The sequence below is a fragment of the Vigna umbellata genome, chromosome 1 (genome assembly GCF_029865625.1).
Source record: "Vigna umbellata cultivar VRB3 chromosome 1, Vumbellata_1.0, whole genome shotgun sequence".
NCBI classification, from domain to species: Eukaryota; Viridiplantae; Streptophyta; class Magnoliopsida; order Fabales; family Fabaceae; genus Vigna; species Vigna umbellata.
Window position 1 is genome coordinate 20,690,256 of NC_142165.1, and position 22,947 is coordinate 20,713,202.

General features: G+C 32.7%; 1 protein-coding gene across 1 annotated transcript; it reads right to left on the reverse strand.

Moving 5' to 3' along the window:
* Positions 1-15,024: 15,024 nt before the first annotated feature.
* On the reverse strand, positions 15,025-22,710 carry LOC124845602 (histidine kinase 5-like). Its single transcript, XM_047322722.2, has 13 exons — positions 22,324-22,710; positions 20,732-21,583; positions 19,908-19,964; positions 19,487-19,714; positions 19,314-19,407; positions 19,005-19,211; positions 18,793-18,923; positions 18,542-18,591; positions 17,815-18,176; positions 17,602-17,705; positions 16,390-17,178; positions 16,035-16,199; positions 15,025-15,771 (listed from the first exon to the last, which is right to left on the reverse strand). Exons 2-13 carry the CDS (start codon positions 21,455-21,457, stop codon positions 15,649-15,651), a joined length of 3,036 nt encoding a protein of 1,011 aa, XP_047178678.1. The 5' UTR covers positions 21,458-21,583; positions 22,324-22,710; the 3' UTR covers positions 15,025-15,648.
* Positions 22,711-22,947: the final 237 nt, after the last annotated feature.

The window sequence follows — 22,947 nt, forward strand, 5'->3', positions numbered from 1 at the left end:
AGTTAAAATGTGATAAAGTTTATGCTTTATTCTTTTATCGGTCATCGACTCTACTCAAATCCCTATTAATTTTTATAAAAAATACGCCGTCACTATAGTTTGAGCAGTTTGATAACTAAAATAATTACTAAATTGCATTAAGTTAAAGACAATTAGTACCACGGACTTAGGTATAACTTTTTCTAATGCTATGTTGTGTCAACTTTTAATTAGTCAATATGGACTTTAGCTTCAGTTTTCTAATTGATGATATTTTGTAAACATTAGACTCAACTTTTTTTCTTAAAAGAATATTAATTTTCAGCTTTTAAATATCATGCATTAGACTAACACAAAATCAACATGGTATATTGGGTCTTGTGTTTTTAGCTTACGCCAAAATGCTGAATTCTTATATATAATAATATATGTATATATATAAGGAGAAATCAAAATTCTTCTAAAATTAATTTTTAAGAGTTATTTTATATTTTCACACATTTTTATATTTTAATTAAATAATTTATATAAAAACATTTACTTGAAAAATATGACCGAATATAAAAAAAAAGTATTCTTGAATATCTTAAGCATGATATATAACATATATTATTCTTTAAATTTAACATAGGTGATTCATATTCTACCCACTTGATTGGTTAGTTCCATATTCTATCTACATTCATTAGTTAGTTTCATAATCATACATGTGATGAAGAACACTTTTTGGATCAAAACAGAAACACCTTTTACTTTGGGAAATATAATTTCAACTTGGATGCTTCATTTTATCTGCTTTGTTACGTCAAAATATATTCTCCACCCATTCGAAGAAAGGGGTCCAAATTTATTCTATCTAACTTTGATTCTTCATTTTTCATAGGGTCGTCACTTTTATTCTACTAGCTTCTTTCTCATACATTATCATTATCATATTCTATACTTTAAAGTTGTACTCTACCACTTATATATATATATATATGATTTATTATGTAATTAATGTGCTATTTGTATTTCATATATATGAAAGTCTTAGACTTAACTAAATTTACTTCTTCAATATATTACTTATTTTTTGTTTTAATTATTAATAACTTATTCTTTTAGTATTAATATGTAATGAATTATAAAAATCTGGTTTAAGTTCCTAAAAAGATTATTTATACTTTCTCTTTTGATTTATTTCTAAATATATTTTTTTTCATAACAAGTAATAGGGTTAAATATGTTTTTAGTCCCTAAACTATTGGCCGTTTCTGGTTTTCGTCCCTCTTTCAAAGTAAGGTACAATTTGGTCCTTATTCTTTTCGAAACGTTCGTTTTAGTCCTCGAAAACTAAACACTGTTTAAAAATTTGGTCCTCATTTAGCAACAAATGAGGACTAAAACCAAAATTCCGAGGACTAAAACGAACGTTTCAAAAAGAATGAGACCAAATTGTACCTTACTTTGAAAGAGGGACGAAAACCAGAAACGGCCAATAGTTTAGGGACTAAAAACATATTTAACCCTAAGTAATATAATTTTCATCATATAAAACATATATTATCAATAATAATACAGGTAACATATAGATTACTAATTAATAACGTATATAATTTTTGAATATGCTAGATATACTAATATGCATAATACAAAGAAAAAAAGGGTACTCAGACTGAAAATTGTTCATGTATTATATTATTTGTAGCTTTATTTTATCACACTCTTAATCATATGGATTAGCCATTAATCCATTCAACAGTTCAACTGCTAGAAATGCTTCATTTGTTTAATAAAAGAAAATCAGAAAACATTCCACCAAAAGTGACTTCAAATCATGTTTTGGATAACCATTTTACCTTTTTGGCCTCTACAATACAAAGCGAATTTCCTAAACATAAAAACATCAATTGTGAGAATTTGATTTTTTTTCACCTTATTTTATATATAAATTTTCTTTGTGTTTGACAAGACATATAAGTTGACTTTTAACTCATGTAACTAATTAACTTCTGTTCTCAACAATTTGTAAGGAACAGAAAAAAGGCTTCTTCTAAATAATTAGTTACACTTATTATTTATAATGGTATGCTTTTAGTTTCTCTACCAATAAGTCCGATAAACATCACGTATATATCTTTTTAGCTCCTAAATTTTAATTGTGCAAATTAACAATTATTTATTTTAGTATTTGATTTATAATATTAATGATGTAAATATAAATATAAGTCTCTTATATTAAATAAAAATAAAAAATTTGAGAACCATATATAAAGATAAAAAATTACAAATTCATTGTGTTAATGTTAATTCTTTATAGAAATTAAACTTATATATATCTAATTGATGTTATACTTTTAGTGATTTTTTTTTTGAAAAATCTATGAATGATGTGAAAGCTGAATCGAGTATCCGTATAGTTAATAATAATAATAATGCAACATGTCTCAAGCGTAACCAATTGTCTATGACCTCATTTTAGCACTATAATACCTTAATCATGCTCAGAGTTTTGTAACTACATATATCTATGACCAATTTCAAAGTGGATAGAGCACTAGTCCTCAAATTTATTTACACAGTTCAATGAGAATTTACCATAAAATGAAATGCTATTATAATATAACACACACACACACATATATATATATATATAGAGAGAGAGAGAGAGGGGGAGAGAGAATTTTGGATTAGTGGAAGTGTACGTCAGAGATCACACATGCATCCATGCAAGTTATTCTCTGCATCTGTCTGTGTCACTTTTCTCAGTCTGCAACAAAATATTCTAACACCAAAGTATGTCTAACATATATATATATATATATATATATATATATATATATATATATATATATATATATATATTCTTTCTTTGATATGTGCCACACATAATTGTAGATAAGGAAGCTACCACTTCAACTTCAGGTTAACTCATGTTGCTTTGCATACATTGATTAATAAATTCTAATTGGGGCTGACTAAGAGAGCAATAATTTGTCATTAATTATAATCTAATGGACAAAACAAAATCTTAATATTGTTTAACTATTAGTTTAGTTTTCCTTTATTCTTCTTCTGCTTTTCAGAAACTTATGCCTCTCGTAGTGTTTCCACTGTGTGCATATGATATCAACATTGAATAGTACCATTAAATCCTCTTTTATAATCAAATACAGTACTAACTCCTATGTATGATCATTTAGTTTATGTTATCCATTAATATATATATCTACTTCACATATTCTGAGTTTATGATAAACTACTGAGTTTATGATAAACTACTGAGTTTATGATTACATGAATCAACCAAGAAATTCACCTGAAAAAGATTCTATATTCTGTTTGTGTCACTCAAATATCAGAATTCATGCTTAGCAAATTGGTCTCAGAACTTTATAAGTTTTTTTCTTTCTCAAAATCTTCGATGGTCCAGTGTATCTCATTGTTTAGCTTCTTAAGATTATTCCTTTAATTTCCTTTGTTTCATCAGTCACTGCAAATGTTTCCATTTACAATTGCTTTAGCATCTCATTCCTCTCAAGAGGGTTGCTTCTTCAACTGTTATATTTATTCCACAAATAGTCTTTTTTTTTTATGAATTCATATAATTTTTCAATTGTTAACAAAATTTCTCATTCATCAGTAATTAATGAGTCTTTTCCATAATAACCGTTAATAAACTATTAATAAAATTTTACATTAATACACTATAGCCAGTGATGAATCCTAGCGGCGTGAAAATAGGGTATTGAGTTGATATTTGTCTAATTTCTCTCTCATGGTGAACCTAATTTTACATATAAAATTAATAACAAATATTTTTTTTTGTGAAACTCATTATTAATTAAATCACTGTTTAGAACATAAATATTTTAATAATTGTGCGACAAGAATTTTGAGTCCCCCTTGATAATGAATATACAATCATGGTTTTAATGCCTCTTCTTATTCCTATCTTTTAAATTTGTTTTACTTTTTAGTCTCTAACTATTTTTTTACCCTTGGGGTTTCTTAGATTTTTTTCTATTTACAATTTTGATATATGTTATCAAGTGACTGTGTTAACTATAATGATATAACAGTCACATTGACAGTACGTTGACAAATGATCAAGAGTCTAATTGAGTGACTACTTGTAATTATTTCATTATAACTATGTTTTTTTAGATTAATTGATAGATCATTTACTCATAAGTATATGGTATGAGCCTTCTTATTAATACGGCAACTTAGAAAACCGATATGTTTGTTATCTCATCAATTAACATTAATATATAAAAGTAGTGACTAAAATTATTAATAGAAAAATAAAAATAATAAAAAACACAAATTCAGGAATGTAAATAAAAATTAGAAAAAAAAAAACTTATGAGAAAGACATTAATCTTGGTACATGGTCAATAAGGTTAATGGTAGATCCTAGATTGACTTATTGACCAACTAATATATTATTCGGTTGATAATTTTTGGACCAATAATCCTTAGATTGATTATCTTTGGACAAATATGTTAAGATAAGATTGTCTAAACAAACCTTGTTTTAAAATTTAACAAAATGTCTAAAACGAAATAATGAGTAATCGTCTAGGACAATATGCTAGAAGCTCTAAACGCTACCCTTTAAAACGCCTAAATGATACTAAAGCGTCTAATAACTAAGAGTGTCTAGTGCATGCTTGATAAACGCTAAATAATATAGAGTTCACAATTGAACATCTAATTCTAAAGTGTCTAATAAAGAGTTAGATCATCTAGGATGTATACAATCTCGATAAACGCTATATCCTAAGAGGTTTAAAATTTATTCAGAATAGACAAGCGATAAACGATAGTACTCTTACAATGCCTAAACGCTTCTTCTAACGCTTTAATGCATGTACGTTCAAGTACTCTTTTGTTTGTCGTGTTGTGTTTTCTTTTTCTGTGCAGATTGCCAACTTTATCATAAAGCCTACTCAGAATCAAAATAATGTTAAGAGATAGGAGGATATTCAAGGAATGTCTCTTACATGCTTTATACTTTCTCTTTTCATACGCTTAGTACAATTTCTCTACCAGGACGTAACATAACTTCTAACTCTACCTTCCTTAGAAAAAAATCAAAAGCTCTGAGTAACATATCTTTTTCGAAGAAGTTTATATAAAAAAGTTTGCATGAAGAAAAGAAAAGAACTTTTGCTATTAAGATCATTATACGATATTTTCTCTCTTTCTTTAAGCTCTTAAGACTTTTCTTGAAAATATCTTTTTACAAGTTTTCAAATGTTCTTTGTAATATATTATATCCTCTCTATAGGAGTTATCTTTTGTCTTGCAAGATTTTAAAAACACTTTGATGTTTTAGAATCGAAAGTGAATTCAAACACTTGTAAAGTTTAACTTAGTGGAGTTAAACGTTCTAGACAGTTGGTCTAGTGTTGATACCATGAGCGGTGAAACTCGTCTAATTAGTTTTGTTAGTTTGTAAACTAGAAGTGGTTAAACTCATTTTTAGTGGAACCCCTTAAAAGGTTTTTAAGGGAGAACCGAATGTAGCTCAGTTTGAGTGAACCAGTATAAAATCAAAGTGTGTTTTTCTACCTTTGTGTTTAAACAAGTTTTCCATTCAATGCTTTCTTTGAACCTAAGTGTTTAACTACTATCGCAAATCATTTATCCCCTGCAAACTAATATTAAACACTAATTGCGAAAAGTATTTTAAAATACTATTTAAACCCCCCTCCTTCTAATGTTTTCTTGTGTTTCACGATCACCTTGGTCGATCACATTTACCAATCATTTAGATCAATTGGTAGACCAACTAGTACAACCTTGGGCTGATCACCCTGACTGATCACCAAGATCGATAAGCAGGCCAATTGGTTGTTGACTAAATGTCAAATTAACATTAATCCAATAATAACCACAAATCAACCAATTAATGCTGATTAAGGTATGATTGGATCAACAAAAAGGTAAAAGCCCGTAACAATTACTATAAATAAAGGTCTAAGGTATGGTTGTTCACACACATGCATCATTGCATTTAACACTCTTGTGATTTGGTCACCTATTAACTTAAACATCGAAATACCTTCTACAGGTATCGTCCAAGTGGTTTTGGATGAACAAGAGACCTAGGAGACTAAACGAATTGAAAGTATTCATCTGACTTAGCAGAAACACTTTGGCATCCACTGTAGGATCGATTGAGCAGTTGTCTACTCCTATAGTGACCGCAAGGAACATGAAGAGCACTTGGCCTAAAATAGTGACCTATTCAACAATTCGACTTCATCTTATCGTCATGTTTGATTAGTTGGCCTCAATCTCTCAGTCTCAATTTCTTTGTTGACTTTTTCAATCTTGACAACTCGGCTTGGCTAGCGGCCTCAACTAGTTGCCCTCAATAGGTCGGCTTGTTCAGCCAATCGACCTTAAAAATTAGGCTTCATCCTGTGGCTTGTTCGACCAGTTGACCACAACGTTTCAACCTTGATTTTTCTATCAAATTTTCCATCTTGATAACTTGGACTTTCAGCCTCAATCAGTCATCTAGTTAGCCTAGACCACTTGGCCTTAACCATTCGGCTTGACTAATTGGCCTAAATTTTTGAGTCGACTTTTCAGCCTTTACAGCTCAACTCAGCCAATCGATTTCAACTAATGGCCTATTCAGTCATTCAGCCTTGATCATTCAGACTCAACTATTTGACCTCATTCTGTCAGCCTGTTTGGAAAGTTGACCTCAATTTCTCTATCGACTTTTCAGTTTTGATAGCTTGAGTCAGTCAGTTGGCTTTAACTAGTCATCCTCAACCAGTCAGCCTCTTCAACCAACCGATTTTGACCATTTGACCTCAACCATTTGACATCATCTTATCGGTTTGTTCGACTAGTCAACCTCAACCTCTCGCCCTCGATTTCTCTACCGAATTTTCAATCTTGACAACTCGATTCGATCAGTTGGTCACAACTAGTTGTCCTCAACCAGTAGGCCTGTATGGCCAATCGATCTCAACCTCTCAGCCTCGATTTCTCTGTCTATTTTTAAGTCTTGATAGCTTAGATAGACTAATTGGTGTCAACCAATTGGCTTCAACTAGTTAGCCTATTCAACCACTCGGTGTCAGCCAGTCAGCCTCATCCTCTAGACCTGGATTTTTCTGTCAACTTTTCAGTTTTAACAACTTAGCTTGATTAACTGACCTCAACTAGTAAACTTATTCAGCTAGTGAGTCTCGACCATTTGGCCTTATCCTATTAGCTTGTTCATCCACTCAACCTCGATCATTCAACCTCAACCATATGGTCTCATCTTGTCAGCCTATTTAGCCACTCGGTCCAGCACTTGTATACTCCTATATTGATCACAAGGAACATGACAAGCACTCGAGGCCTCGACAAGTCAGCCTCAACTAGTCATCCTCAACCAATCGGTCTGTTTAGTTACTCAACCTTGGCTAGTCAGCCTTAACTCAACATTGATTTTTTCGTCCTTAAAAACTTGGCTCGGCTAATCGGCCTCAACCAGTAGGTTCGACCAGCCAGCCTCAACTCTCGTCCTTGATTCCTATGTCGACATTTTAGTCTTGATATCTCGGCTTAACCAGCCAGTCTCAACCTATCGATTTGTTTAGCCAGTTCACCTCGACCATTTGGCCTCATCCTATCAACCTATTCAGCCAATCGGCCTCGACTATTCAGCCTTATACCATTCGGCCTCATCCTATCGATTTATTTACTTATTTGACCTCTGATCAGCCTCGACCTCTCAACCTCATCCTCTCACTATAGGGGCTAAAACATTTGGGTGAGAGCGAGTTCCACCCAAGGAACCCCTCTCGAAAACTCCATTGTGTAATTAAGGGCAAGTTTCTATTAAGGAACCCTACTCGAAAACTGCATTGGGTAAGGCAAGTTCCAACCAAGGAACCACAACTATAAACTCCAGTGGATAAGTGTGAGTTCCAACCTAGGAAACCCTCTCGAAAAATCCATCAGAAAGGACGAGTTCCAACTAAGAATCCCTCGAAAAATCCATCGACTAAAGATTAGTTCCAACCAAGGAACCCTTCCCAATCTAATTACAACATTCAACATACATGAGTATAAACTAATTTTTTCTTTTCAAACCCCTTTGTCCCTTTAGTTAGAGGTATTCAGGCTTGCAGGTCAATTTATGGTACATACCCTTTTGGTCAACAAGTCAGGCTGATTGACGAACCAACCAAGCCGATCTCCCTAACCAACTAACAGACCTACCAGTACACCCTTTGCCCGATCACCTTGAGCTGATCACTCTTAAGCCGATCACCTTTGGGCCAACCATGGTCTATCATCCAAACCAACCAATTGTAGAAAAAAATGTCATATTAACACTTAGCCAATAATAATCACGAATGAACTAACTAATGCTAGTTAAAATATGATTGAGCGCGAACAAAAAGGTAAAAGTTTATAAAATTACTATAAATAAAAGTCTAAAGTATGATTATTTACATACATGCATCATTTCATTGTGATCAGTCATCTACTGACTTAAGTATCAGAATATTTTTTGTAGGTATTATCCGAATATTTTTGGATAAATGAAAGATTTTAAAAATCAAACAAACAAAATATAGGAACAAAATAAGGTAAACTATCCAAAATTGAGAGTACTAATCCGATTATGTAGAAACAATCCTTAAAATCATTTTCTAGTAGTGATGCTAGACACATATTTTCACTTTCAAAGCCAGCCTGTTTGCAAGTAAATATATATATATATATATATATATATATATATATATATATATATATATATATGTATACAGACACTTCTGGTGATAAAGAATGTTACGTGTAACTAAGGATGTGGTGTAAATCGAATTTGAACCATTTGCACAAAAAATGGGTAACGATAACGACCTTGCTTTGTCAAAGGGAAAAAATTGTGTTGTCGGAGATGACATGGTAGAATAACATAAGCTTTAACAACTATCCTTTTCCCTCAAGCTTCCCACTGCAACGTAAGATTAGAATCTGAATTTTTTTTTTTTATCAAGACTTTTTGCATGGGTGGGTTATAAATCCAGAAAATATATATTAATAAATAAAATAGAATTTTAAGTTCTTGATATCTCTATTTTATATCTTATACAATTATTCAAGCATGAAAACTTAGTGTTATGGTATGAATTGAGAAGAATTAGGCTAATCCAAAACTTTTAAGAAAGGTTAAAATAGAAGAGATGGGAAAGATGAAATAAATGCACATGAAACTTTTAATAACGCTTAAGTCAAATTAAAATTACTATAGATATTGTTAACAAATAAATACTTCGACAACGGTTGAGAATCGCTATCTCTTTATAAAAAACAGTTGTTTAATTCTAACAATTTTGGTATACGTCGTGAGACACACTCAGAACCAATATTCTTGAACACATTTTCATTCTTATTTATTTATTTTTTAATTAGTAACTTAGTGTTATTTAGATTTATAATTTACTTTTACATACATACATACATATATATATATATATATATATATTATTAAATAAAGTTAATTTAAGTTTCTTTTTTATGTTAATTTGAGTTAATGTCATTTAGAAATGTTATGAATTAAAATTTGGATTTGAAATTCAATTTTCTTTTTGTTTTCTTTTTCGGTTTAACCATTTGCGAATATGTGGGGTTGGAATTTTAAACTGGTCCTTTTTTTTGCGTCTCAATTGTATTTTTATTTTGTGAAAAATACTCCAATTAGACCCCTTTCGTTAAATTGGGTCCAACGACACTACAGTTAGATTGATGTGATAGGCTGATCTTGATTTTTAAATGACATGAAGTTTCTTACACTAGTGCAAAAAAGACCTTTAACGTCATCCTTTAGACGTCTGACCCTCGAATATCCAACGTAAAAAATGACCGGTGGCATTTTTCGTAAATAAAACAACTATTTAGACGTCGGTTATGGAAGGGTCCGACGTCTAAATACTCATATACGTCGGTTCCCCCGAATAGACTTCTGAAGCACTTTACCCTAAACCCATAATTTTAAAAAGTCACTTTTTGACTCCATTTAGATGTCTGATCCCGCGACTCCGACTTCTGAAGCACATTATACGTCTGTTAATTGGGGAACCGACATCTAAACCCTAAATCCAGAAATTTAAAAGGTCACTTTTTGACTCCATTTAGACGTCTGATCTCGCCACTCCGACTTCTGAAGCACTTTAGACGTCTGTTAATACGGGGAACCGACGTCTAAACCCTAAATCCAGAAATTTAAAAAGTCACTTTTTGACTCCATTTAGACGTCTGATCCCGCCACTCCGACTTCTGAAGCACATTAGACGTCTGTTAATTGGGGAACCGACGTCTAAACCCTAAATCCAAAAATTTAAAAGGTCACTTTTTGACTCCATTTAGACATCTAATCTCGCCACTTCGACTTCTGAAGCACTTTAGACGTCTGTTAATTGGGGGAACCGACGTCTAAACCCTAAATCCAGAAATTTAAAAAGTCACTTTTTGACTCCATTTAGACGTCTGATCCCGCCACTCCGACTTCTGAAGCACTTTAGACGTCTGCTAATTGGGGGAACTGACGTCTAAACCCTAAATCCAGAAATTTAAAAAGTCACTTTTTGACTCCGTTTAGATGTCTGATCCCGCCACTCCGACTTCTAAAGCACTTTAGACGTCTATTAATTGGGGGAACCGACGTCTAAATTTTGGCATTAAAACACCGTGAACGCGAGACAGCCATTACGCGCACTCATTGTTCATCATCTTCGTCGTGTTTTCTCTCTACGGGTTACGCTTTTCAAGTTCGTTTTCTTACTTTTGCACCGTTTTAAATTAATTTTACTCCGATGACATCACTCTTTGACGCATTATCTTTCATTTGAACCAATTAAAATGCGTTTTCGTTGGGTTTTGGTGCAGTTATTCTCGTGTCTTTAGGCGGCGTTCTATGGCGGCGATGTCTTGCGTTTTGTACTTCTCCAATTCCCTCCACTACGTTTTTAAAACCATCCAAAAAAAATGTACAATACATTCTCTTCAACTAAAATATAAAGTTGTAAACTCGAATCACCATGAGTCAGGAGCAACCTCAGAGACGTCTAACCTGTATGGATCGGACGTCTATAGAGACGTCTGACCTAAAGGGTCCGACGTCTCATTAACGTCACCCATATAGACGTCGGACAGAAATCAGACGTTAAAAGCCCAAAATAACAGACGTCTAAAGTCCTTTTTGCACTAGTGTTATTTGGTGTACGTGATTTTAACGTGTCCTTTTTGGTTTTTTTTCTAAAGGTTTAATTGTTTTCTTTGTTCCTAGTTTTGTTGCAATGTGTCAAGTTGGTCATACCTTTTAAAAAAGTTTCAATTTCGTCCACATCTAATATAATTTATCTCAATCAAGTCTCTCTTTACCGGTGTTATCTTCAATACGAGTTTTTTTTCGTAATCACGTGAATGAAATGGATAATAATATCTTAATAGATATTTTTTATAATATTTTAATATAATGCATTATTTTTTATTGAGATTAAAAAATATCAACACAATAGTAAATAAATAATAATCATTTTTTCTTTATACTTTACTTTCTTGTACAAAACCTGAAAAACTCTTCAACATGAAAATATTATAGTTTTACATAATTTGATATATGTAATATAATAATATTAATATTAAATATTACAATTAATACTAATATAATTAAATTTATATTTTAATAATAATAATAATAATATAAATAATACTATTAATACTAGGGTTAAATATGTTTTTAGTCCCTAAACTATTGGTTGTTTCTGGTTTTCGTCCCTGTTTCAAAGTAAGGTACAATTTGGTCCTCATTCTTTTCGAAACATTCGTTTTAGTCCTCGAAAACTAAACACTGTTTAAAAATTTGGTCCTCATTTAGCAACAAATGAGGACTAAAACCAAAATTCTGAGGACTAAAACGAACGTTTCGAAAAGAATGAGGACCAAATTGTACCTTACTTTGAAAGAGGGACGAAAACCAGAAACGACCAATAGTTTAGGGATTAAAAACATATTTAACCCTTAATACTAAATAATAATAATATTTAGTTTATTTTCCTTTTTTTAATGAAGTCGGGTAGTATAGATTTCAGCTTCTTTACTTCCTTTACTTTAAAACTTTATTTATTTCATTTAAGGATAAAAATGTTATTTTAATTTTTTAAAATTATTTGATTAATAAATTAATATTTCAATATGAAAATATTCTCATTTTACTTCAAAATATTCATATATATATATATATATAAAATAAAAATCAAATGTAAAATTTAATAATAAAAGTTATTTACAAAAAATTTAAAAAAAAAGCAGAAAGAGTTTAAAAGAAATAAAACCATATACTAAATAAACATAATTCTTTTAAAATAATAAAGTAAAAAATTATAATTTTAAAACACAATGTCTTTATTTTTACATCGTGTTTTTATTAATTTTTTATTTATATATTTTTTAAATCTATCGATTTTGATCAGTTTCATTAAAACATTACACTAGTTTTATTTTTAAAAAATTGTTTTATTTTGTAATCACATGTTTTGGTATCACTTTATCTATTTCTTTAACTCGCTTTTGAAAAAAAAATATTTTTGTCTATAAATAAATAGCCGACAATTATTTTACAATGTTAAATTCATCAATAACGTAAAAGTGCAGGAATATTGTATGTGATATGTATTTTTCTATTTGAAATATAATGATTTATAGGGATTAAACCTTCTCTGATGAAGTAGAAGAGGTAGCACCGAGAAAGAAGAGGGTCTACTACCTTGCATAGATAAGCAGAAAAGAGAAAGAAAAAAGTTAAAGGCGTTTATGCATATTTAAGGGAAGAGACTTGATTGAGACAAATTATATTATGTACGGATGAAATTAAAACTTTTTTAAAAGGTATGACCAAATTGTCACGTTACAGCGAAACTAGGGACAAAAAACAATTAAACATATTTTTAAATAAAAAAAATTGGAAAAAATGAATTAAACATTGAGTACTTTGTTCGAATAAAAGATTGGAAAAAAGAAAGTTAGATTTTAGGGTTCATACAAAAAATTAGGAATTCAATTTGGGAAATCAGGTTTCATTCGCAGTTGACATTGAGAGAGACGATCTACTAAATATTATCATCACATATCTATCTTGCTACTTGTTGGGTCTATTGAAGAGGAGTTTCAACAGAAAGACACAAACACCAATGAAATATGAGCCCAACCATATAAGAGATTAACACCACTCTTTACCCAAAATCTTAAGACAATGGTTTAGTGGATCTCTCATCTTTATATAGTACTTTACTTTCTTATTTTTATCCAATGTGGGACTTAGACTCACATTTGGATTCCCAACACTACTTTATCTCTAAGCCGACAACTTCTGAAGTTGTCTGAAGCCTTCAAAAGGAAAGGAAGAGAAAAGAAGGAAAGAGAAGAAGAAAGAAAAGAATAAAGAGTTGTTATTGAATATCTACTATGATGTTTATCTCTGAGCTTACAACGTCTAATGCTTAATCAAACAAGATAAGTGAGAGAACAAGAAAGAAAACAGAAAACAAGTGCTCACAAGTGCTCTACTCCAAGCTTACATTGTCAAAGCTTTTATCTAGAAAAAGAGAGAGAGCAATTATAAGATTTTTGAAAAATGTTGTATTGATCAAATATTCTCTCTACGAGAATAATTTCCATCTTGTAATCAAAACTTGTAAACTAGGAGTAGTTAAACTCGGATTAGTTAGGATTAACTAAGAGAATCAGGAATGATTTAGAATATTCGGACTACTAAAGATTGACTAGGAGAACCAGGAGTGGTTTAAAATACTCAGACTAGTCAGGATTGATTAGGAGAACCAGGATTGCCTAAACACTATATTATTTTTGCACATGTTTAAATCTTCTAACGACAAAAATTAGATAAATATCTTGCGAAAGCTCTTACTCTTCAATTTTTTTTGTTGTCTAGGGAAGAGTTGTTCATCAAAAGTCAGTGACATCAACAATGGGGAGAAGAAAGAAAGATATTACCTAGTAAAGTTTTATTATCAAGAAGCCATGACAAAAACAATGAAAAGAAGAAAGAATGACGAAAAAAAAAGACACAAGCTTAGCATTCGATGAATATTATTTGATATTTTGTTAGTTTGTTAATTATTTTGGATAGTCAAAACTATATTTTTATTTTGGTCACTAATTTAAAAATAGTTGTATATAAATTTGTTTGTTTGTTTATTCTCAATCAATCTATGGGCAAGGATGCTAGATTTTAAATATATGCTCACGAATTAGTTTCTTTGTCCATCTTTAAGCAACCTAAAGATAAACAAAATCATACGTTTGAGGGTTTATTTGGAAAATATTCTGAACTTTCTTTGAGCATTTCCTATTCCAGTACAGAAATCTCCCAGATTAGGTATTTTGGTTTTTACTCTAGGACCGGAGCCTTCATACCCGAATGCACAATCTAATGCACAAAATCCTTACTCAAATTACGTAATGTGGATCCTCTATAGCCAGATCCAAAAAGGACTTCCGGATCGGATGCACGAGCAAGGGTTTCGGTATTGGGGAGGAAGAAGATGAGGGTTATATTCAATTATTTAATATATAATTTGGAGATGCAGGAAGAAGGTCCCTAAACTAGAATACACAGTTTCAATTGTCCCAGTATAAGTCATATGAGAAGCAACAAGTACCGGAAATATATAGAGAATATACTTTGAAAACTTATCAAATTTGTGATCAAAATTAAGCTTGCATTTTAATCGCATTTGTAACTGAATTTGTACACTATGTTTCATCCGAAATCCAATAAAAGTATATTTTAACTCCTGAATTTGAAAATTTGTGATTTTATCCCTCAATACTAAATTTAAGAGTCTAAAAATCATTTAAGAAAAGAATTTGAATTTCCTAATTCAATGTTTAAGTGTTTAAAGACTGAAATAATTTTTTTAAGAGTCGCGTTAAGAAAATTAGGTTAGAATTAATAGTGCTAAATATTGGAAACAAAAATAAAGGGTACTATAAGAAAAGTGTATATGGCGATTCCCACAACATTAATCATCAACTTCGTATTATGTTGAAAAAACAAATGCATGACTACTAACACTACTATTCTTTGTGTTTATATTTATACACATTTAGAACAAACGTAACATGATCTGGAGCATAAATATTGAAGTCGAGAATTTGAGATGATATCTCCTGCAAAATTACACAGGGTCCTACACTCTCTTCCTTTCCCTAACTGCACCTCGTCCAATACTGCAGGAGACTCAAATCATTCATGTACATAAATTCTCACACACCCTTTTCACTTCTTTAATTTTAGAACCAAACTCTTCATAATTTCTACTAGCAGCAAGTAAAATATTACCATCAACTTCAAAAGTGTCTCTTTATGATTTCTTGCAGTGCCAACATTGCCAAAACTCCCAGTACATAGCCTAAAAGGAAAGGCTTATGTTATGTACCTCTACATTCACGCTCCAACTAGTCCTATCAGCTTTCTAATAGCTATTATGCATTCGGAATAATGAAAAAGAATGTTTTAGATCTATACAATTTAAGGTAGACACTGATGAAGAGGAGAGAACACGGTGCATTCTTAGCAAAACTTTCCTAGGCTCTTATTCTTTTATACACAAGCAAAAATTTACATGGTTATCATCACCTCAGGTACTGTTCTAGACAGTCTTTCAATTTTTGGAATGTAACAGGTTTTGACACAAACGAGTCCATACCATTTGCATAACACTCCTCGGCACTCTCTGACATTGTGTTTGCTGTCATCTGCATTATCATGAAAAAATAAGAATATGTTACTTTACTTTTCACATAATGAGTTTACACCGAATAAGAGAACTATTAGAGTATACAACATTGTCAAGTTCAGCAGCACCAAGCTAAAAAAAGAGTGGCATGTGGCATATTTTTTGTTGGCTTCTATTGAAGTGATGGTTTTTTGTTTTTATGTTCATAGAGGTTAACATGTTGGAGTTCTTGTCTTCTAGATTAGATGTAATGAGTCACACAAATGTGGACAAATTACTCACCGCAACGATGTGGATCCGGTTTTTAGGTGGTACAGAACATTCTTGTGAAATTGGTGAGCATTGTTCAATTCCAGCTTTTCTTGCAGCATCCCAATTGCCAGTTTCCTCATAAGACCGAATCAGTTTTGTTGTTTGAAGACCATTCATAACTGGCATGAACACATCCTGTAAAGCACAAGCACCAAATGATAAACTAAAGCTAAAAGTTCTATTCATAAATTTTAGTTATGAACATTTGCATCAGTAAAAGAAACATTGCATAAAAATGAACTCAAAGGTATTATTCATTCTATTTCTTATATAATGCACTGATTTGTATAATGAAAATTCACCAGGATTAAAAATTGAGATTTACCATCAGAATGACATCATACGTATGCCGTTGAACTGCACGTACAGCTTCCACTCCATTGTTCACAACATCCATGCTATAGCCTAACCTCTTCATCATTGACTGTGTCACCATGACATTGATCTTGTTATCTTCAACAAGAAGAATCTTAGGCCCTGATGAGGATTTGATCACTTCTGATGAAGTGTTATTATTACTACTAACGACACATTGGGAGGCTGTGTCTGTCTTCACTTGATGACATGTTTGTTGGGGTTCATTTGACGTTGTTCCTAGTGCGATTTCCTCCTTATGTTGAGAAGAGTCTACATTACCATTTTGTAACCGAGCATGTGCCTTATCTTGATTCTGTTGGTTTGTGTTAACTGCACTTTCGTTCTTTGTTTCAGGGCTATGATTTGATGAACTTGTTGACTCAGAGATCTCTGGAGCATCAACAACAACTGAAGATGCATCCTCAGTTGTACTAGTCCCTTTTGATTTTATGTCTGTAGTGGGGAATGAGTAAGAATTCTCTGAAAATCCATTGAACTTGTTTGAGCTTCTGAAACCTGGAAGTAGATTTTGGGGCCTGGTAGGTCCATTAGAAGAGAAGAGAGAGCCTAGAGTGCGTGGTTGGAATTGGAAGAACCCCTCTGTGGTATCATCCTCATTATCATCCACATCTGATAGTTCATCTGGATCATCAGAATTATCACAAGCCGTTGAAACTTTGTAGGGAAGTATGAATGTGAAGGTAGAACCACAATGTTCTTTGCTAGACACTGTTAAACGACCCCCCATTAACTCAACCTGTTCCAAGTGCAACGAAACATTGACAAAGTGTAATACATGATTAGTCTCTGAAAGAAAATCATGTTAATGTTGGTCCAGTTGGAAAATGACAGAGACACGACACTTACATAATGTGAAATATTATTGTTTCTTTTCACTTTTTCATGAGGCTAAAACCATTTTTTGGTAAAGTTATCACAAATAGAAAATAGAGTATGCAAAGATAGTTCTATCTATCAGACTCCCAGACATTCAGAGATAGCAAAATTCAGAGATATATTTGTAACTGAATATAGATAACAAAATATTTATCTGTTATCAGAATAACGAAAGGTGAAAACTTTCTAATGTAGATACTCAAATCAACATTTGAATGTGTATGTTACTGTTATCCAAGAATTTACTTTCACCAAAATAAGAAAGGGTATAAAGAAAGCTTACCAGTTGTTTGCATATTGCCAGCCCCAGACCTGTGCCACCATATTTTCGAGCATGGTCTGCACTTACTTGCATGTACCTTCTAAATAAATTAGGTATTGCCTTTTCTGTCACATGGTAAGATGTAAAAAGATAAGTAAGTACTTTAACATTTATTTGGATACAGAGTAATGTTAATCCTATAACAAATTAAGTACCGACAGCGTTTTTATGTACCTGGTATTCCAATTCCTGTGTCATACACATCACAACGTATCCACACTGTTGTTTCAGTTGAATGAGTTTGCTCCTCAGTATCTCCATTCATTGAGCATTCACTTTTAACTGAAGATCTACATTCGTCGTTGAATAAATGATTTTGGCTAGGATGGTCGTTCTGTTTTTGACCATCATGACAATTTTTATCACTGCTGCTTCTTGGTGTTGATGCACGTTTCTCTTCCTTCACTCCATTTGCTGAATTTGTAGACTGATCTATGGTCATCTTTTGATGGCCTTCTGCTTTGGTAAAAGGTGGCTCTGAAACAACGTAAAGATTGATACCAACTTTGCCTTCATGTGTAAACTTTACGGCATTGCTGAAATACATTAGAGAATAATAAATGTAGAGCAATGGATAATCAGAAATACATTCTTTAGTGGGGTATGCTGAAGGATAAGTAGAAGGTAATTGTCAATATATGTTTGATAATACCAGTGAGCCCTATATTGTATTCATGAAGCAATGATGTAGTTTAATATTAAAATATCAAACCATATTATCAAGAAATTGAATGTAGGACAAAGTTATGTATGCACTAGCAGTATTGTGCAGCCAAGTACAATACTCCACTAGAGTAAATGGAACTAAGAATTTGATTTCACGCATGAAAACCAAAATGGAAACATTTGAAGTGGTTTATTACAGATTCATAAGACTAATCAAACAATTAAAGTTTAGTACCTGACTAAATTTGTGAGGATCTGCCGAATCCTCAAAACATCTCCAATGACCTGCAATTATGCATGAAGATATTGAACTGTAAGTTACTTGGCTATCAGGTGAAATCATGTCTTTGCATTCAAAAGTCATGTCAGGACCCAAGTCCTGTACATCATGTTTTCTATTTATGAGTTAATTACTTCACTAGTACTTGAGATTTATGAAAATAATCAACAATGCTGAATCTTTACAAATGTATGCAAACTACTCACCTCAATAGGTATATCATCTGCCACATTTCCTTCTAAGGTTAACATTTTCTGCAATGATGCTGCAGCAGTCTGGAGAACATGTTTTACCACCTCTCTTGGCCGGAATTTGGTAGCTTCCAATTTCATAACTCCTATAAAAAAGCCAATGGGGTTGGTGGGGTGGAATAAATTTGAATGATCTAACAAGAAATGGTGTGGGAGAAATTTCTAACCTGACTCAACCTTGGAAAGATCAAGAATGTCATTTATAAGTTGAAGAACCAAATCTCCTGAAGATATCATGACATTCAAAAGCTGTCTTTGTTCCCGATCAAGTTTCGTGGTGGAAAGAATTTCAGCCATGCTAACAACTCCAGATAGTGGAGATCTTATCTCATGAGACATTGTTGCCAGCATTTGTTTTGCTCTCATAGTCTCCTCTGTTGAAAAGGAGGGGATAAAGAGAAAAAAATTAAGCTTTTTGTTGCCGAACCAAACTTGTAGTAAAATTCATAATTACAGATTTGGCCGAGTGATTAAACCTGTAATGTGAATGGTTTTATTAAGTTCTGTTTCTTTGGCTTTCTGGACTGCAATATCCTCCCTAAGCTTTGCCACTTTTTCTCTTTTTCTCACCTGCAATTTTTGAAAAACATAAGTATCCTCTTTGCAAGCACAAGACTGCAAGTAACATTCAAAAGCAAATAGCATTCACCTGATCTGTTATTTCCATTCCCATATAATTTATTCCAATTGTCTCCCCTGCTTTGCTAAAGACAGGTTCTACATATATCAAAAATGTCTTTGACCCAAATAGTTCTGTCTCAAAAGTAATTTCCTTCTTTGCAGGCAACCCTTTCTCCATCACTTCCCTCTTGAAATCCTGAGACTCCTTAACACCGGATCCAGTGAAAATTTCAACATCTGTTTTCCCTATGATGTCCTGAAAAATACGAGTGAGTTTTAAGAAACAGAAATTTCAGCCTACTTAAAACTCCTTTGTAAAAGTAAAATAACTCAAGAAAAGTGAAGAAGTTTCTTCAGAAGTATGTGCAGCTTTTCATTCAGTAAAATAAATATTGCAATGCAACTTAATCATATGACCTTGAAATAAGAGCTTCAACAGCAATCATTACCTCCTCTTGTAAACTTGGAAAATGATTGTAGATAAAGCGATATCGCAACTCTTTGTCCTGGAAGAAAAATATCAGAGTCAGCCCTTTGCAGATTGAAAGTTCCCTTACAGTGGCAAACACATATTTAGCTTTCATAACGATGGACCAATTAAAACTACAATAAAGCCTGTATAGTACAAGCTTTGCACAAAATATGGATCATGTGTTAGAAGGAAAACAATGTAATGCAATTCCAAAGCATGGCATATTTTTGTCAATTAGGTGACAAGTTCCTATATTCACGTTTAATGTTATATCAATGTGTTGACATGTGCCCATATCAGTGTTTCACATGTTAATGCACCAACCACCTAATTCTCCAACACAACACAAATTTCAGATAACAGATTAGTTGCACAGTTCACTTATTGTAGCCTTTTGAAAAGACAGATATAGGAATCATTATGTGTCCACTGCACTTAGGCAATACGGCCATAGAGCAATCTTCCATCTAATCCTATGTGCATCACTTGCTTCCATATACATATTTCAAAATGTCAACCATCATGCTTATGAATGTGATAAAGTTCAATATACTTCAGGAAATACACATCTAAACCAAAGAAGAATAATGTGCTTAGAAGAGGTAGCTGGTACTCTACAGAAAAATTATTGAACGTGAGTGCAAAAGTAGCCTCATATACTTGAAAGGTCTTAACTCTTTTAGTACTTACACTAAGGTAAAGCTAATCTAAGATAAGCGTACACAATATGTGTAAAACTTTCTGTGAAGTACTTTCAGATCTTGCCATATGGATATAAACTCAATACTCACTGTAATGTACCTGATGGCCAATAACAACAGGTGCATTTTGGAGTATGAAATGTAAGAAATTATCTGCCCTCTTCAGAATCTGAGTTAGTTCTTCCACTGGTGAAGATTGCCTTTCGAAATTCTTTATACTTTCTTGCAACTTGTCAGTTAGTATCTGCTCTCTGTTGACACTTGCCTCCAACTGTCTTTCCAACTGCTGTGCCCTCTGTTTCCAATACACAACAGTGTCATACTCAGCATCAATCTCAATCCTCTTGTTTTTCACAACCACGTCACTTTTCCTGAGTGGCACTGGCACATCTTGCCATGTATAGTAAATCTCATCCAATATAGAAACTGGTCGTTTGTCACCTCCATAATTCTCTTCCTCAAACCGATTGTCTTTCAATATCTCCAATTTCCTGAGCTCAACTTCCTTCCTTTGTTTACTAAGGTTGTCAAGTTCCTCTCTGAGAAGCCGAACTGCATTAGCCTGCTTATACTCCCAGTGTTGCATGAGATATGCCAACTGAGAAGACCCTTTATCTGTGTAATTTGTAAGCTCCATGAGACGCTGAAAATCCGCTATAGTTGGCTCCTCTAAGATTGTTACTTCCTCCAACATATCTTGGTCCCTTCCAGGCTTCTCTATATTGAACTGTTTTCCAACATCAGAGCCAATATCCTCTGGCCACATTGAAGAGAGGACTTCAACGTCCATGTCTTCAATACAATCACTTTCCATCTCACAAACCATTGAAAACAAACTGATAGCATCCAATTTTCTTTTCCACTATCTCTTCCTTCAATCCATTAGCACTTGCATCTCAAGAAGCACTGCTTAATTCTTCGCTTTATCTATAAGCCAGAGCACTAGCGCCAGCTGCAATTTGTTAGACCAAGATGAGTTTCTCGTAAGAAATCGAAACAGATATATAATAATAAAACTAAGTTACCATTAAGGAAAGGTGAGTTGTAATAGAAGATGTATGTACAAAAAACCAAAGTAGTACAGTGAAAGTAACCAAGATCAGGAACTTAACTTTAACCGACCAAAAATAGAAGAATAAGGAAAAAGTTTAAAGAAACGAAACAAAAATGGTCACTGATTAGACGTCATTATGTCATGCTAAAGAATTCAAATATGGACTGTGACAAAACCATGACTCAGAGACAACAGTTAAAGAATTTATATCTGATGTCAGCCCCTCAAGAAATCACACTTGAATAGAAGTTTAACTGTTTAAGAAATCTCAGAGTTGGAGAATTAAACTATTTTCAAAAAGTTATTGGAAAATTTTGAAACAGAAGTTGAATAGCACCTGACACTGCACATTCAGAAAACGAGAAATGAATTGACCAAAAAAGGCATCTGAGACTTTTAAGAGCACAATCACACAAAACAGATAAACTTCAGCAAACACTTGCAAATTGCAGAGAAAAAAACTATTTCACATTTTCATAACTACAAGAAGATTGGACGAATGATCTCAATTGCAAGAAACAAAATCAAGATCCATCATTGACAAGAACAACAACAACCCCAACAGAAGAATGAAGAAAAAAGAACTCAAAGGAAAAGGCATGAGGATTTATAAAGCAATACATTAAACGCAAACCAACCTTGTATATGATTGTAAATCATGTCATGACAATGAATTGTCGAAGAAGCCACAACTTTCTGGATTGATGAAATTGAAGTGAGTGAGCAAAAAAGAGCCCAGAAAGATGAAGAATTGAGGCTGACAATGTCGAAAAGTGGTGCCCTGTAGATCTGAGGAATCTCTTCAACTATGGAGTCAAAAGCATTCAATGACACAGCTGAAACATGTATGTAGCCAATCAGTATAGATGAGAGAGAAAGAGAGAGTCGGCTCAGAGAAGAAGAGAGAGGACAGCATGTGATTGTAAACTTGTGAGGGTAAAGGCAAAAACTTTTAAAAAACCAAAAACTAATAGAACAGAAACCCAAGCAGCCATGTGCATTTGGAGGTCAAATATGATAGAGAAATGTTCTTGCTCATTATTTTTTCCCTTCCTTATTTTAATTGTCTTTCTTGTGTCATATTATGAGGCAACAACGTTATCCCTCATACTCACTTCACAGTTCTTTTTCATCTGCTAAACCTCAACATCAAGCCATAGTTTAAGGTATATATTAGTCACCATGCAACCATTTTTAATTAAACTTAAGCTTCTTAGTTACTACTAAGCATCATAATTCATATCTTATTCAAGTTTTGCTGA